Raw genomic sequence first — 17,436 nt, forward strand, 5'->3', positions numbered from 1 at the left:
TTCTGGTCAGAAGTTCGGCCTGCGACACCCGGGACACCAACACTTGAGCACCTCTTTTTACCCTTATAGCCTTTACCATGCCCAAAAATATCCCCAAAAAAAACCCCTTTGACTTTGACTCTTTCGCTTTTGACCCCACACCGAATATTACAAACAGGTGGAAAGGCCCAGCTGAAACAAAAAAAAAAAGAACATAAAAAAACATTCGAAAACTTTGTAAATTGGAAATTCCAATTTGAATTGAACGAAATTGTTGCCTTTCGTTTCCCGTACGTCTTTTCGCATCCTATCGACTCATGGGTTCTTTTATACTTTTTGGTCTTTTAATTTGTGTTCTTTATGCTTCTAGATTCCACTCACTACCGTAAGCCTTGAATTGTGCATTAATTAATTTTATTTTAATTGAACACGAAAGCGTAGAACGCGGAAGCGCCGAGCGCTGAAACGTGAAACGGAAAATGGGAAAAGAGAGAAATTCGGTTTCGGGTTTCTGGTCTCGGTTTCTTGACAGTAACATTTAGTTTCTGCTCCATTTCTTACCTTCACCGAGTGCGGAAATTGCGGGCAAAAAAGTGCAAATTCATTTAATTCTTCCTTTTTCGGTTGAGAACCCATTCTGCCATTTAATTGCGTATTTCGTTTAGGTGTTGTGTATGTTTCCACCTTAGATGATACCTCTTTTTGTTTATTATTATGTGTTTATTTTTACCCATGGATATGAACATATTTATTGGCAATGGGCAGGAAAGTTATCTTTTGTGTTCTTTATGTAATACCTCATGGAAGTTAGTGATTAGACTGCCTCACTCGCATCTCTGTAACCCCATGTCGAATGCTAGTCCCAGCCACCCGAATTCGATTAGATATCAGATCCGATTCTACCCATATCTCCCATAGAACTCCCACGTACTAACCATCCCCATTTGCTTGTGGCCATAACATAAACTAGACTTAACATTTCCATTGTCCATACTTGTCTCTCTAATCCAAATGCCAAATGACACACGTTCAACCCTCACGCAGATGACACTAATAAGGAATCATTTTTCAATCGATTTTTTGGTATGTAAACCTCTTTTTTTTTGCCATATCTTTGCATATTGCGGGATCGATCGACCATTTCAAGTGTTCAGTTAATAGTGAATATGCCAGAAGAGAAAGAGAAAATGAAGAAAGATGAAAGTATCGGACGGACGGCATTATCATTTCATGTGTCTTATTATTGTTTTGTTAGTTCGATTGGCCATTAACAACCCACACGTCGTATGCATAACCTCAGTGTCGTCGTATTCGTAAATGTATCTGTTTGTTTAGGCATTGAGTATCTCTCTGTGTGTGTGTGTGTGCATCTGCATCTGCATTTATCCCGAACAATTGCGCTTTTTTCGACGCAGCAGCCACGCACTTGATAAATGCAAGCTTCAAGCTTTTTTGTAAAGTAATATTATACTACGAGTACAAGCGAGCGATCAAAATCGGGTTCGTCTTCAATTGAAATAAAGTTAGACCAGGGTCACAGTTTTTGGTAATGTCTTGGTTATCTCTATGCTCGGCGGACATTTGTAAAACGCGCTTGTGCCCGCTCCTCTCACATTGTTGTGTGCCTGTGCCCCGACTTGCCGCTCGACCTTGATCTCGAACTCGATCCGATCCGATCCCGATCTTTGATCGCGCATCGTTCCGATATCATCGGTACCACCACACCACTCAAACATGCCTCTGCATCGCCAAATCGATTTGTAAGTAATACACGTTATCGCTGATGAGTACCTGATATCTGGCTTCTGTTTTTTTCCGTAATTTGTGTTCCCTCTTCTTTTTTTACCGTTTAACGTGTACTATTATCTGTGTGTTCTAGACCTAAGGCAATATATAATATCATTTTGAACTGCTTACGATCTAAGTTAAGGCCATGTCGATGTATTCAGTTCTTGTGTTGTTCTGCTGTCAAGTATCTACCCATATATGTGCGTGCTTTGATCCTAATGGAAAACCAAACAATAAATGAAAAAAAAAACCAAAGCAAAATGTAATAACCCAAAATGTAGCCTTGTTCAAAGACAAATCACCACAGTCATCGCATATTCGTTAACTGAATATTTAGAAAGTGATTGTTGAAGCAATATCCAACATGTTTGAGACCATTTAACAACGATTCTCTGAACTCTACCCCCAAAAAAACACCACCCCATCCACGTACTTGTCATGTTCTCGATTGTCGATTGTCGATGTCTATAGAAAAACACGAACACTCCGGAGATCCCACTCGTGAGTCATCAATATCGGGGGACCTAATGTCAAGCTGTGACCTTTGCATGCCTTTTTCTGATTCTGCTTCTGTCAATCTGTGCTCTCTGCCTTTTCTCTCCTCTTGTCTCTGTCTGCTTAATATGCAGTTTATCAATTTCCATTTTCCACTCAATTGCATCCTGATGGCACTTTTCCATAACCGTTTTGCAAGCTCATTGAAGTCGCTGGAACCTCAAGCCGAAATTGTTTTAAAGATACGATACACTGGCACTTCAATGAGTTTCGACTTTACTATTTGCCTTCCCCGTTTTCAATTGAAGCCCGCATCCCATTACCGCCATATGCTTCCAATTAGTTCACAACTAATTGGGGGCGTATGTGTGCTTTAGTTTCTGTTCCAGTCCCAGTATTTATATGTATATCTATTATGTAGTGTGAAACACCGCTTTAATCTCCGTTCTTTATCTACTTCCCATCACCATTTCGTTTGTATGCCAACACACACCCTGTGTCTGTCTAGTTATACTCTATGATACCATCTAGTGTTAAGATACTCTGTTGTGGGGGTGTGGCTGCATGCAACACGGTGTCTATAAGACTGCCAATAAATCAGTGGACTAATTCGTGCTTTTCGCCCTGACCAGACGATGAAATGGCAGCCAAAATCAAGGAGGTCGAAAAGAAGTCCGTTCAGGATCTGACCGAACTGGATCGCATCCTGCTGCTGAGCAAGCCCAGGAACGGAGAGCTGACCACCGCGTATGTGCGCATCCGCGAGAGCCAGGAATTCAAGGTGAGTACACGGCAAACCATTCGCAATGCTAATGAAGAGCCATTCCGGCCAACTGAAATCCCAGCACGCATTTACTGCGAGGCAGTCACAACACCCATAATGATTCCCAGTTGGAAAGCCATCCTTATCCGTGCGACAGATCGAGTTACCCTCAACCGCTCAGGTGCCAGCCAAATAAGCACCTAATTGTGTGCAAATCTCCAAATGACACGTTAAGTGCTCTGTTTGCGCTGGGTCTGTGTGTGCTTTATGGGCCTGGTTGTGTTCATTGTCTGTCGGTGGCGTATACGTAATGTGAGCGGGGAAAGTTGCTCATCAAATCGGCACCCCTTTGTTCGTTTTTTTTAGGAAGATAAAGGGTTGTAAAGGGCAGGGAAATACTACATACCTTCTTATCAATTGTTTTTGTATCACTTTCAGGCTACAGTCGACAAACTGGTGGCCAAAGCGAACGTTTCCGCCGTCCTTGGCACTTCGTCCTGGAAGGAACAGTTCAAAGATGCCCTCACCGTCATCCCAGGTAGATTGCAATCACAACTTTTCGATTTCAATAAATCCCTTTTTCATGATGCAAACAAACACTTGCAGCCGACGAAAGTGAATTCGACAACGACGACGATGCGGAGGAGGAGGTGCCCAGCTGCTTCAGCTACGTGAGCCACTTCGTCTGCCTCTTCTGGAAGGTTCTCTTTGCATTTGTGCCGCCCACAGGTAAACATTCGGATTTCATTCTATTTCAATCGATCAATCACTAAGCATACTTGCTCGCCACCAGACATTTGCGGCGGCTATGTAACCTTTGTGGTGTCCATATTCGTGATTGGCGTCATAACCGCCATCATCGGAGATGCTGCCTCCTATTTCGGTTGCGCCCTCAACATCAAGGACTCGGTAACGGCCATCCTGTTTGTCGCCCTGGGCACCAGCATACCAGGTGAGTGATTTTGAAGCCTTACCTTAGCCGAAATTTCCATTTAATCACCGGACTCCTTCTGCCTTCAGACACATTCGCCAGCATGATAGCGGCCAAGCATGACGAGGGCGCCGATAATTGCATCGGCAATGTCACGGGCAGCAATGCGGTCAACGTGTTCCTGGGCATTGGCCTGGCCTGGACCATCGCCGCAGTCTACCACAGCTCCCATGGCATGACCTTCAACGTGGAGCCGGGAACGTGAGTAATCCTTGCCAAAAAGCCTGGGAAAATTTGTATTTAAAAAAAAAAAAATTGTAAAAAATGTATAACTTTTGTGCATAGACAATAGAAATCATAAGTAAATATTCGAAGTTAATTTTTAAAAATTGTAATTTCTAGCATTTTTGAGAAGTTTTTAATTTCTAGCATTTTTGAGAAATTTTTAATGTCTAGCAATTTTCAGAAATTTTTAATTTCTAAAAAGTAACTTTAATTTACTTTAAAGTCGATTATATTTTAGGTTTTTGAAGGCTTACTTTTCTTTAAAGTAGAATATATTTTACATTTATTTTTAATTTAATGCCTGTAATTTTCAATATTTATATAAACCCTAAATCCCTTTCCAGGATTGGATTTGCCGTGGCGCTCTTCTGCGGCGAGGCCCTGATTGCCGTCTTCCTCATAATGTTCAGACGCTGGCACAAGGGCATTGGCGCAGAGCTGGGCGGTCCCAAGGTCTCCAAATATATCAGCGCAGCGATCCTGGTTTTCCTCTGGGTCTTCTACGTGGTCATCTGCATACTGGAGGCCTACGATGTCATTGAGATTTAAGGGGCTCGCAGCCGCAACCCCAACCGCATTGCTGGGACTTTGAAGTTGGCTTTGTTATTCGCATTGGCGTTGGATTTTTGGCAGAATCGGTAAAGTCAGAGGGGAGTACGGAAGTGAGAGCTGGCCGATATTGAGAAGCTGTCGAAAGATGCTGTAGATGCAGTTTTTATATGTAAACTTATGAAATTGATTTATATATATGAGTGTCCTCGGCGCTATATATAAATATTTCTTGTGTAAAATTTATGTTAATACTAAAAGTAAAATTTTAATGTTTAACTAGGTTTAAGTCAGGCTTATATACAAAACCATTTTTACGATTATTATCTCTATTCATATATGAATTGTAAATACAGAAAGGCTGCCACGGCTCAGCAATCTTGTAACTGTAACGAGATCATTTATTGTTATGCCATATATACTTAATTTTACCTTCTAAAATACGATTATATTTATTATTATATCATCATTCTGTGTACAACTTAAGTCATTGTTGTTGTTTGTTAAAGCTGTACTTAATCCATAAAGTCCCCATAAAATCAAAGCGCGGAAAGTTTGGATCCGAACTCGATATTGTCTCTTCATCTGCCGAATACCATTGTTAATTTAATACATGTGTAAGTTTTAGGAGAAATCTAAAGGTTTTAGCCAACAAGAAACGCAATCCCTCTTAGCCATCTACTACAAATACTACAACAACTACTATTACTGAATAGGAGCCTCGTCGACAACTAGTTCTAGTCCTAGTCACTTACTCTATTGACACAAGTCCAACTAGCAACATTTTCATTAACTCTGACCAAAGCAAATGGCGGCACTACTTACTAGCGATTAGCAAGAAAGACCATCAGTGTGTCCACACTGCACTGCAAGAAACTACAAGAGAGCACTAATCAATATACTTAAAAAGACTTTCTATTCGCTTACGTCGCTGGCAGTGATCGAAGTAGAAGTAGAGAAGACGGGATATTAAGGCAAACACCAAAACAATACCGAAAATAAAATACCTAGAATTGATTGTAATTGTAATCCAATTGTAACGAGCAGGTACATATTTTTTGTATAATGTTGTACTATTTTTCATATAGCAAAATTCTAGCAACTTAATGGAAGAGGAAGCCTAATGATATTTATAGCCACATGCATAAATTTGTATTATATATTTGGGGTCACACAATTGTATGGGGAACTCGTTGAGAAAACTGCGCCAAATTTAGACGTAATTGATAATTAATTACCGCATACATATACGAACTATGAAACAATTTAATAAATATACAAACATGAATAATGTATTAAATTATATTGTCAACGTTTACTGATAGATATTATAATTAAATTTCTTTTTAAATTTATTTCAATTAATGCCTTTTCATTTCTCTTTTCGAACCGAAATTAAGACGATATCAGCGTATGTCTAAGTTTTTAATAGATCGAGAAATATTACCGCAGTTAACAAGCGATTCGAGGAAATCGACCAGGGGTCAGGGTAAGATATCCGTGGCAAGGAAATCAATATATTACAGAGAGTGGAATAGAAGTGCCGGGGAGCGGTGAATGTAACAATACGACACAAAGGATAACCAGATATATATGCAGACAGACAGACAAACAAATTACCCATAGACGATTATCTTTAATGGCAAAGGCAAATAAAACGATTAAAGTGCTTCCGACATAGGATGTAGGTACTTCTAAAGAACTAGGAGTAGAACGCGTATAAGGATAGAAAGCATGAGCAGATTACTTTAGCAACTGATTGGTTCCACTTTTCCCTGATTTACCTTATGGGTTCTATAATTTCCTATTGATTTCGTACATTTTAAATTGAGTTCCATAGGTGTACGTACGATAGTTGATAGGATTCGAATCTTTATGTTTTGATGGGCAAACCAAACAGTTGATATGTATGTGTATTGTACAATATTAATCATTTGCTGTTTGTTATCGTGTTTTTTCGAATTCAAATTATACCTGCATTTTTAAATGTATACCTATGAATGTGATTTTACCCAAAAACCAAAGCAACTACAAACATATAATCGTACATCCAGAGACCCATTTAACTGATGTACTCAAGAACTAAGCCGATAAAGTATGCAAATAATCGAATAGATCGAAAGCCACATAACATATGTAGTTTGTGTAGCATATGCTTGGGGTGAAGATCTATCGATCTCACTAACCGTATCTCTTCTCACTTCAATACGCTATAAGAAAAAATACCCGAACTAATGCTACACATTTGAATATACTCGTACTCACTAAGAGAACATACTCGTACTCGTAACGTGAGCCAGGATCTAAGGATCTGAGGATCCGAGGACCTTAGCTTAACGTCTTACCTAATCGAATCGAATAGAGCCTAGGGCCTAGAGTTACTGGCATCTCTCAGCAGTGCTGCATACGTATATATGTATTCCGTGCATGTTTACCAAACGAAACTCAATAAACTAACACATTAAACCGATCGACCCGTCGCCTTTCTGATCTTACTTCCCTGAAGTCGGGGACTTATCGCTATGGGAAATATGTGGAACTGGGGGAGGCGATTATGCAATGCCCCAAAAAAGCGGATAGATAAGACCCACTGCCGGTTGCGGAAGATGAGCGGAGAGACAACGACAAGAGCCCCGGAGATAAAGTTGTTTACAGGAATCCGAGCACAAAGGCAAACAGCCACGGCAATAAAGCGATGAGACAACCCCAGCTGAAAGCTAATTAAAGTTGCGACAAAACGAAAGCCACTCGCCAGTTGTCCGCCAGTTCTCCACGGAGCACTTTCCACGGAGTTGCACTAGCTTGGAGTGTTTGTAATCGCAGGGATCCTCCCGAGAGACAGACAAGTAAGAAGGCTAAGCAAAGTATCGACTGTTAAATACCCGGTTTTCAATTTAGGTAATATTTCAAGTTATAGCAAAACAATATTAACACAATGTGCTATTGAAAGCAAAAACACAAATCCTGATTTTCTACCCTACAAATTGTGAATTTAGCTCGAAACAATAAATATAAGAATCAAAATATAGAGTGCATTACCTCGCTGAGCTAGAGTTAAAATTCCTAATCGACTCGTAATTAAACAAAAAACATTTTATTTTTGAAAATTTTTTGAAAAAATGTTAAAATTTACAAACTTAATTATACCCGTTACTCGTAGAGTAAAAGGGTATACTAGATTCGTGCAAAAGTATGTAACAGCTAGAAGGAAGCGTTTCCGACCCCATAAAGTATATATATTCTTGATCAGGGTCACTAGCCGAGTCGATCTAGCCATGTCCGTCTGTCCGTCTGTCCGTCTGTCCGTCTGTCTGTCTGTCTGTCTGTCTGTCTGTCTGTCTGTCTGTCTGTCCGTCTGTATGAACGCTGAGATCTCAGAAACTACAAAAGCTAGAAGGTTGAGATTTCCCACACATATTCTTTGGCTTCCTACGCAGCGCAAGTTTATTTTAGCCGAGCGCCACGCCCCCTCTAACGCCCACAATCGCCCACTAACGATTTTAAAATGGGTCCTGCGATCACATCTTTAAAGATTTCCGAGAAGTATAAATGCAATTTTGTTGTGTATATTTATACCTATCGAAATGTAGAAGACATTTTTCAAATCGGACAATTCATTAAAAAGTTATACGCAATCAAAAATTATATATCTATCTCCCTCGCACTCCCTTTAGCTGAGTTACGATTATTAGTCGGGACACCAACCCGACAGAGCGTTCGCACTCCCTTTAGCTGAGTGACGGGTATTAGATAGTCGGGACAACAACCCGACTATAGCGTTCTCTCTTGTTTTTTTTTTTAAATCAGCTGGAAAGTGACGAAAACAACATTATTAGTTTGCTAGCTGTTCAAAACAGTACGTATTTTTGGTTTGGGTCCATTTTTGACAATGTTACAGTTAAAAATACTAAGAAAAACTCAAATTTTTAACAGAAACATCTTCACAGCTCTTACATCCATAAATACTTTGGAAAAAACTACATCTTTTTCAGGATAATGAAATATATTTTTGCCTAAATCTTTTTGTTTTTCTCTACTATTACTATTTGAATTCAGGTTGCCCACAAAAACGTTATACCCTTGTCCTGCACAATCACCGGATAGCACAAGGCAAATATGTCCTGCAATGAGAAAACAGCGCTGCTGGCAACGCAACAAGGACATCAGCAGCGGCAGCAACAGCACATCATTGTCGTGCCGACGACGCGGAAGGATCCAAAGGATTATGAGCCCATTTTCACAACTGCTGAGTAAACGCTTTCCGTCGCATTTCATTAAAAAATAACTTCGTTACACAGCGCCCACCACCCCCCTCTCGACTCTTTCGCAGATATTCCTACGGTCTGTCGCTAGAGGAGTTGCTGCCCTTCGCTCTGGATCCCTGGTGGCAGAGTGTGCGGCGCCTCAGCTGCGGGGTCCTGGGACTGGCCTTCCTGCTAACCCTGATTGCCGGGCTTGTTATGGCCTATTCTGGCAGTGTCTGTCAGCCAAATAGAGCAATTAGCGGAAACGCCACCACGACGATGGCCACGCCATTATCCTTGGTTTCCAACGGCTCGCAGCTGCTGATGGCCAGTTTATAACGGCCGCTGGGCAATCTCAGTGACATTTCGGAGATGCTGCAATCCCCCATGTGGAATTGCATCAGCCGCATCGGCACGCACTATTTGCATTTCTTTGGCTTGCCGGCAATGGGTGCATATACTTTTCCTCCCCAGTTGCTAACTGAGCGATAAGCGATGCACCGCGGAACCGATTGATTGCGGGAGAATTCAGCTGATTAATTTAATTGTTTTTCGAATAAAAAATGTGGACACCTTTAGAAATATGTTAATCAAAAAACGCCTGAACCTTAGTCAGTACTCTGGCGTTTATAAGTATTACTGTTAAGTATAAAAAATAATAGACAAAATTTACTTTAGGCTTATGAAGATAGAAAGTACGTTTTCTTTACGCAAATAATAATAACAAGAAAGATAATGACAACACAAACATTTAAATGTTAATCTAGAGCGTACAATAAAAACATTTAATTTAGTTTTTGGCTTCAATCATTTTTTAAAACATAAAATTAATGTGTTTCGCTAAAAAAAAATACGTAATGTACAAATATTCGATTTACTAAAATAAAAATATTTTTTAAAGCCTATTATTAATGCAAAATTCAAATTATCTTCGAGTGAAAACGTTACTTTTGTTCGTAAAGAGTTTAAATTTGAATTTGTAAAATAACCATAACTTTACATACGCTAATGGCCGTTACTACATTTTCACTAACTACATGGCACAGTGGCGCCACCTGGCCGCGCCAAACAGTGTTGTCTAACGGCCGTGCTTTCGATTGTTCCATTCATTAATCGATTATTTGTCGCACTTGTTGTTGTTTACGCAAATTGTTTACGGAAATTATTTATTTATTTACCGCTGGTGGAGTGCACTTTTCGCCATGGATTTCGACAGTCCCGAGGAGAAGGAGTTTCCCGGGCTGTACGCCTCGGAGGCGGCGGATGCCAGGTCGAAGAAGAGCAAGGAGGAGAGCGACTGTGAGTGGGCGCTCAACAGACGTGGGCGTAAAAGTGGGGAAAAATCAATGCGTTCAATGCGTTTCCTTCGCAGTCAGCGAGGATCACGACCTCAGCAAGAAGGACCTGTTGATCGGGCGGCGCAAGGACAAGAAGGAGAAGGGCAAGGATCGGGGCTACGCCGCCCTGGAGGGCGAGAGCTCGCCGGAGGAGGAGCTGGACACCAAGTGGGTGAACCCCCAAGCTTTACCCACCCACAAGTAATCCCCTTTTCTGTTGTGCCCTTCCCCCAGGAGTCCCTCCAAGTCGAAGAAGTCGAAGACCTTCAAGTTTGTCAGCTCCAAGAGCAAGGAGAAGCGCGAAAAGTCGCGCGACAAGTCGGAAAAGGATGCGAAGCACGCGGAGGAGGAGCCTGGCCCCTCGCACAAGGCCAAGGAGAAGGAGGGCAAGGACAAGGAGCGCGACGAGCCCAAGAAGAAGGACAAAAAGGCAGATAAGAAGGAGAAGAAGGACAAGAAGAGCAAGCAGCTGTCGCAGCAGCAGGACGACACCTCCGCCGCCGAGGAGGTGCTGGCCCTCGGATATCCCGTCTTCGGGGTGTCCGTCAGCCTGGCCACCGAAAGGTCCCGCTGCCACGACGGCGTGGACATACCACTGGTTGTGCGCGACTGCATCGACTTCCTGCAGGATCACCTGAAGTGCGAGCAGATCTACAAGATTGAGCCCATCAAGACGCGTCTGATGCACTACAAGCGGTTGTACAACAATCGGGAGCACGACTCCGCCGTCGATGAGCTCAACCTGCCCACCGCCTGCAGCCTGCTGAAGCTCTTCCTGCGCGAGTTGCCGGAGCCGCTGCTGACCACCGATCTGGTGGCCCGCTTCGAGGAGGTGGCCTCCCATCCGAAGGTGACCACGCAGCAGGCAGAGCTGCAGCAGCTGCTCGAGCAATTGCCCAAGTGCAACCGCACTCTGTTGGCGTGGGTGCTGCTCCACTTCGACGCGGTGATCCAGCAGGAACGGCACAACAAGCTCAACGCTCAGTCGCTGGCCATGCTGCTCAGTCCGACGCTGCAGATGTCCCACCGCCTGATGGTGGCCCTGCTCTGCCACTGCAACAGCTTGTTCGCGGACGTCCAGCTGATAAAGTGAGCAAACACCGGCCAGCCGGATGTCAGTGGTGGGAAATATCCGAGTAGGCTTTGGGTAGTTCTTACCTTGTCAGGGAATTATGAACAGACTTATTCCGACCTCATACATTTAGTCTAGAGCCCTGCATGAATGGATTCAATGAATTATTTTGAATTTTTTGTTTTAATTAGAATTTTGAGTTTAATAGAATTCAATGAATGAATGGCATGAATTATAAAATAATTCTAACGACAATCTCTTTTGAAGAAGAAAGAGCCATAATTTTGTGGTTAAATCTGCCTGAATTTTATGTACTATGCAGTTAACATTGATTTGTTAAAAATTGTTCACTTTTTGTTCTCAAAAAAGGCACAAAAAATCTGGCAAATTCAAAAAATGTATTAAATTTATTCATTCATTCATTCAATTCGAAATGAATTAGAAAAACATTTCATTTATTTGACATAGAATTGAATTAAACAAATCAGATATTTCATGGCATACTAGGATAAAACAAAAATTGAATGATTCACGCAGGGCTCTAATTTAGTCATTGGGCGAAGTTCAATTTTAATATAGCTCTAGTACAAAATAACATTAAAATCGCTAAATATCTTTGTATCTAATGATACGAATTAAATAAGTTATAACTAAAGTAAAAGATACCTACAGCATCTCAGATAATTCCCACTACTGTTACCTGAAGATAAGATTATGACTGTAAAAGTCGCTGAATTTAGTCGTTTATTTCGCTGTCGAGGATGAGCACCATACCCCGCAAACAGAAGCGTTTACCGCGTCTTGTTAGCTTCCTAATCAGGCAGAAATACAGAAATTTAAACAATGCTATCGCTTTACTAACTGTTATCTTTTAGGTATGTTCCACCGCTCACATCGGCCAGCCCCAAGCTTCCGGATACGCCGGAGGACATTCAGACGGAGTTGCGCAAGCAGGACAGCCTGCTAAACCAAATCCACAGCGAGATGAATGCCGGGTTCATTACCAAGAAGCGCGAGGAACAGCTCTGGGAGGTACAGCGTATAATAACGCAGCTCAAGCGAAAGTTACGCACCTTTGAGAAGAAGCAGGAAAAATCCGTGGAGGAATTGGACACCAGCAGCAGTGCAGCGCCCACAGTCGTGAGTGAGGACACCACGGATTCCAAGCCAACTGTCGTCCCAGTCGCATCCACTAGCAGCAGTATTCCCGTCGAGGAGCCAACAACGGAGGAGCGTCCCTCCAAAGACCCTCCGATCGAGTTCTCCATTGATCCCGCAACTGGCTTCATTTTGTTGCCAAAGTCAAATCCGCACCGCGAAAATTTGCTGCGTCTGCAAATCGAATATGACGAGTTGATGGACTGGCAGAACGAACTCAAGTCCCGCATAGTCGCCGAACGCAACGAGGTCTATAGGCTCAAGCAGTTGTACGAGCAGCAGTCGATAAACAGTCAAATGGCCGCCTTGGCCACTGGATCACAGGCACCGCCGGAGTCCGAATACGAGCGAATTATCGAGCACTACACTCGCGAAAATGCGCTGCTGGAGCACAAGAAAAATATGCTGGGCATGGAGCTAAAGGAGGAACGACGGGCTTGCATAGCCCTACAAGTGGAGCTGCGATTGCAGCAGTTTTAAATGTATTAATATTATTAATGTATTACTAGGATGGGTCAATTTGCGGGATATAACTGTGATCATATCCCGGAAACTAAAAGCTCCTTTCCAAAAAAACAACAAAGACTTTACCAGGCAATCGTCTTCAAGGGTTTCGATACTATTCCTTTCTGTTTCATTTAATATTAACGATATTTAATATTGAAATCATACAAAATCTTAAATGAAAACGCTTGGAATGTTTTTAAAAATATATATTTGCCCATCTAGGCAGTCATCATTGCATCAACATCTTGGTCTGAATCAATATCGAAAAAATACGAATTTTTACAAAGAAATGTCTTTAATAGTCACAAACTGTTAAAATATACAAAAATAATATAAAGAGTAAAAGAAAGTATTAGGAAATTTACAAAACAAATTATTTTTCGACCTTTTTCCCAATTGGTTATTAAAAATGTTGACAAAGATAAGTTTTCATGACAAAAGTCTATTGTTAATTTGGAAATGACCGAGTTAGTTAATAAAATCGACCCACCAAAACATATGTATGTATATAGGCTTACCAATTTTAATTCTCAATGTCTAAATACGATCAAATGCTTTGTTTAAATTAAAGTTAACTGTTGAAATGGCGAAAAGCCTCAAAAAATCTTATTTTGTTACTTTAACTCTTCAAACCAAATCCCTTTGCCATCTTTATTTCCATACCGAGATAAGCCCGTCAAAGTTTTTTGTAATGCAGTAGCGCTTGTGTGTGCCAGACTATTAAGATTCGATTTTCTAAATCGGTCTGATGACTTAATTCCAAATCAAGAAATTCAGAGCACAGATTAGAAGATCAGGGTGCTGTTTATACATAGACGACAGATTGGCTGTTCGTTGGGGTAAAGCGGAAATGAAATCATCGCCTATTACGTCGCATCATCGTTGTGATGGTCAAGGAACTCAGTTTAGCTTTGCGTGTTACGATTACTTTATTTAATATTTATTATTTATAATTTTAGAATACATTATCATTATGCATTACGTTCGGGGGCGTGTTCTGTATTCCGCTGAAGTACAACTTAAAAATATCACACACAAATACCACGCGAGAAAGAAGAGTCCTCCGGAATGCCAAGCCGCGTCCACTCGTTCTCCTTCATGATTAAGTTATTTCCGCTGGACTACAGATCGATGGATCCATAGCTCTACGGACACTCCTTGTCGCTGATCTTTTGATAGTCTGGGAAAGGGAATAGAAAAAGGTATTAATTGTAGAAAGATTGGGAATTGGGAGATAATATGCCAGTTATTTAGGTTTAAGTTCGTAATAGAGAAAATGTTTTTCCAAACTCACTTGCATTCTGCAGGCAATTCTCCGTCTTCATCACGCACAGATTGCGATATGACTTGGTGGAGCCCTTGTCGTCCGCGGCACACACCCATCCGTACTCCTGCGTGTCGCACTCCATGACGCACTTGGTGCTGGGATCGGGCAGGCCGAGGCACTGGACCAGCGAGAGGGCAAGCAGCGCCACTATAAATAGACGGAGACATCAGAGCCAATTAGTTAGGCAGGAGGCGTGCGAAGAGAATCACTGCCCGTCAACTGGGCCCGCATACAAAGTGCCCTGATCAGCCCATCACCCATGATATCACCCACATTCACATCCCCACTACTTCGCCGATGTACGCCCATTGATTCTCCGCGACGCCAGAGCGTCTGGCAATGCCAACGATTCTATGGATGGTTGGGGGTTGGTGGACCCTGTTCCCTTGACGTTCCCCGTCCCCAGCAATTGGAATCAGGAATTAGCGCTGCATGCCTAATTAGCCTTGTCGGCACGCAATGGCACCTAATCCGCGAAACTGCGTTGCTGGGGTGTCTAATCCAATGACTCAATCAAAGTATGAAATTTTCCATTCATAAGTTTCGCGGCTGCATATGAATGAAGTTCATTCGGCTTGGAAAAAATGATTCTATTCTATCCTTACATTTGCTACATCTAAAGGCCACCATTCATTAGTGGGTCACTTTCTGCTGCTCTGACGCAGAGGCTCTAATCATTTCATATTTACAATATTAATATTAAATGCATGAGTCAGCAATACATTTATACAGAAAAATATAAGCTCAAATAGATTAATTACAATGGAGTTGTTATTCAAAAAATAAATAAAATCTTAAATAAAAATCGCATTTGTTTATAATCATTTTTATGGGAAAACCCCAAATATAATTTATGTGTAGAAGAGATTCAAATGCTTTCAAGGAGAACCTGTATAGTCAAATTTAAATTCTTGTGTTAAATAAACTGCAATTTTATTTGGTTTACCCGATTTTCTCGGAAAGCGGATCGTAAATTTTTTGTTTATTTAACATAGAAATATTTGGAATTTCTTCAAATAGCAAAATAATGAATTTCCAGGAAAATTAAAGACTTTTAATGACTTGAAATATTTTCTTTTTAGCATCGTTATTTTCAGTGCCTTTTGCTGGTCTAAAATTTAGTTGTTTACTTTTGAGTTCCCTTTTCGTCGTTAATATATTAAAATATTTAAAAATACATATTATACGTACATGCCAAGAATACTGCAGACAGCTTCATGTTGTTACTAGTTATTTTAGATTTCCGATTGGCTGGAGTACTTCGCACTTTATGGATGGAGCACACTTTGCACAACCGTATTTGCTTTGGGCGAACTTTGCGGGTCAGACGAATTAATTATGCCGTGCCTGCGCTTGGTTTCTAGCTGATTAAAAGTGTTTTACGATTTCACGATTTATATATATTCAATGGAATATATAGAATGGTCGCCTGATTTGGGGCTTGTCACTGAACTTCAGACACGTGTGTGGGCCAGTGTTTTGGTTCTTGATACGTTATTAGATTAATTAGCGCACGATTCTGATTCAGAATTGAGTGTTGAGTATTGAGAATTGTCAAGTGTAAAGTGTGAGTTTTGAATTCAGAATTGAATTGCGTTCCGATCCGATCCGACTCTCTCTATCGGCGAGGCCGCACAGCACGCGTCCAAATGCGAACTGAAACTAAAGCGCCGACCGAAGATATCCTCAAGCCAGCAGCAGAAGCAGAATCAGAAGTCGAGTGGGCTAGTCGATGGATGACTGATTGATGGCTTGGCGGCTGGACGTTGTCCGCTGGGATTGGATTGGGATGTGGATGTGGCTGTGGCTGTTAGACACTGGACACTGGGATGGCGATGATGTTGCAGATACTCGACTGCAGAGAGAGCACTTTGATTTTGATTTTCAATTTTAGTTTCCGAGCCGAGAGTCGAGAGTCTGGGTTTGAGTTCGGCTATGGTTTTTCGGTTTTTCGGTTTTTGGGCAGGAGTTGGGTCCCGGGCTCGACAATCAATCAATCAGGGCCTGTCCGTCCGACCGGCTATCTGTATCTATGTATCGCGGTATCCGTATCTGTATCTGCGGCTGTCGTCTGCCGTCGTAGCGCACGAATGATGCCCGACCACACAGTGCCTGTTAGTTTTATAGAATTTTTTCATGCTAAAAAGATTTACGCTCGTGTCGTCGTCTTCAATTTTCTTTTTGTTTCTCCGCACATTTCGCCTGTAGTTGATTTCTGCTTTCTGATTGTTTTATTGTGTTTTTTCCTTGGGCATTGGGTATTTGGTATTGGGTATTGTTGCTGTTGCTGCGGCTGCTGGCTGCTGCTGCTTTTGCCTTTGCTGTTAGCTGGGCTGGAATATGCCAGATGAAACGGGGCAGGGCAGGGCAGGGCTCCGAAATCGGATGGGTAGATGGGTAGATCGGTGGATCGGTCGGTCGTTTGATCGATAACTCTACAGGCAGGTCACGTTGTCGTGGTCCAACTTGTTGTTGCCGCTGGGGTTTTTGAGTTTGAATTATTCATGTATTTATGCAGTCACTAAAAAGTCGCCTCCTCCTCATCGCCGACCGCTGTCAATTGGTTCACGTTCACGTACCGCTCAATACTGAGATGCTCGGGATGCCTCGAAAATGTTTGAAAATTTCGTCAGCATTTCGGAACCGACTCGGCACACGCTTATCGGAGAGCTATGCCCGTTCTATAGAGCGGGAGAGTCAGGTCGAAATACGAAATAAATAAGAAGCAGGGCAAAAAATATGAAATTAGTTTCGATTTGCGACGGCCACGAGTTCACTCCACTCGACAATGTCTATGAATTTTCTTTGATCATTTGAATTTTGCTTCCCCCCGATACATATAGTATAGTGGCTTTTATTTATGGATACGCGACACTTTTGATTTAGCATTTTCATTAAGATTTTTGGAATTTTCAGACTTATCAGCGGCGTTTGTCTGGCGATTATCTCACAACTCATTCAGACGCCCTCGCCTCGCCCCGAAGAACATTATCAATTGACG

The 17,436-nt window shown here is 41.8% G+C and overlaps 4 protein-coding genes across 10 annotated transcripts in view; 3 read left to right on the plus strand and 1 right to left on the minus strand.

Moving 5' to 3' along the window:
* The window catches only part of Calx (sodium/calcium exchanger 3), a 36,655-nt gene extending 30,504 nt beyond the window's left edge, over window positions 1-6,151 (plus strand). For 3 of the 6 annotated variants that reach the window (XM_017152677.3, XM_017152679.3, XM_017152678.3), the window contains 8 exons: window positions 1,024-1,062; window positions 2,239-2,268; window positions 2,895-3,043; window positions 3,464-3,563; window positions 3,632-3,754; window positions 3,819-3,977; window positions 4,046-4,217; window positions 4,586-6,151. In XM_017152677.3, the coding sequence (XP_017008166.2) occupies window positions 1,024-1,062; window positions 2,239-2,268; window positions 2,895-3,043; window positions 3,464-3,563; window positions 3,632-3,754; window positions 3,819-3,977; window positions 4,046-4,217; window positions 4,586-4,790 (977 nt within the window). In that variant the 3' untranslated portion in view covers window positions 4,791-6,151. Of the gene's footprint in view, window positions 1-349; window positions 365-1,023; window positions 1,063-2,238; window positions 2,269-2,894; window positions 3,044-3,463; window positions 3,564-3,631; window positions 3,755-3,818; window positions 3,978-4,045; window positions 4,218-4,585 lie in introns of all 6 variants that reach the window. The other 3 variants (XM_070216045.1, XM_070216047.1, XM_070216046.1) reach the window with 3 other exon arrangements.
* A 1,469-nt stretch (window positions 6,152-7,620) lies between these two features.
* On the plus strand, window positions 7,621-9,827 carry LOC108064883 (uncharacterized). 2 transcript variants are annotated; one of them, XM_017152628.3, is made up of 3 exons: window positions 7,621-7,636; window positions 8,895-9,040; window positions 9,121-9,827. In XM_017152628.3, exons 2-3 carry the CDS (start codon window positions 8,907-8,909, stop codon window positions 9,371-9,373), a joined length of 387 nt encoding a protein of 128 aa, XP_017008117.2. In that variant the 5' UTR covers window positions 7,621-7,636; window positions 8,895-8,906; the 3' UTR covers window positions 9,374-9,827. The 2 variants fall into 2 exon arrangements, with proteins under 2 accessions (XP_017008117.2, XP_044250148.1); XM_044394213.2 differs by lacking the exon at window positions 7,621-7,636 and having other exon boundaries at window positions 8,847-9,040.
* A 332-nt stretch (window positions 9,828-10,159) lies between these two features.
* Window positions 10,160-13,712, plus strand: Rlip (Ral interacting protein). The gene is made up of 4 exons (XM_017152667.3): window positions 10,160-10,333; window positions 10,407-10,539; window positions 10,606-11,460; window positions 12,319-13,712. Exons 1-4 carry the CDS (start codon window positions 10,237-10,239, stop codon window positions 13,079-13,081), a joined length of 1,848 nt encoding a protein of 615 aa, XP_017008156.2. The 5' UTR covers window positions 10,160-10,236; the 3' UTR covers window positions 13,082-13,712.
* A 306-nt stretch (window positions 13,713-14,018) lies between these two features.
* peg (pegasus) lies at window positions 14,019-17,036 on the minus strand. Its single transcript, XM_017152670.3, has 3 exons — window positions 15,627-17,036; window positions 14,403-14,582; window positions 14,019-14,288 (listed from the first exon to the last, which is right to left on the minus strand). The coding sequence occupies exons 1-3, from the start codon at window positions 15,652-15,654 to the stop codon at window positions 14,254-14,256; spliced, it is 243 nt and encodes an 80-aa protein (XP_017008159.1). The 5' UTR covers window positions 15,655-17,036; the 3' UTR covers window positions 14,019-14,253.
* Window positions 17,037-17,436: the final 400 nt, after the last annotated feature.

The sequence above is a fragment of the Drosophila takahashii genome, chromosome 3R (genome assembly GCF_030179915.1).
Source record: "Drosophila takahashii strain IR98-3 E-12201 chromosome 3R, DtakHiC1v2, whole genome shotgun sequence".
NCBI lineage: Eukaryota > Metazoa > Arthropoda > Insecta > Diptera > Drosophilidae > Drosophila > Drosophila takahashii.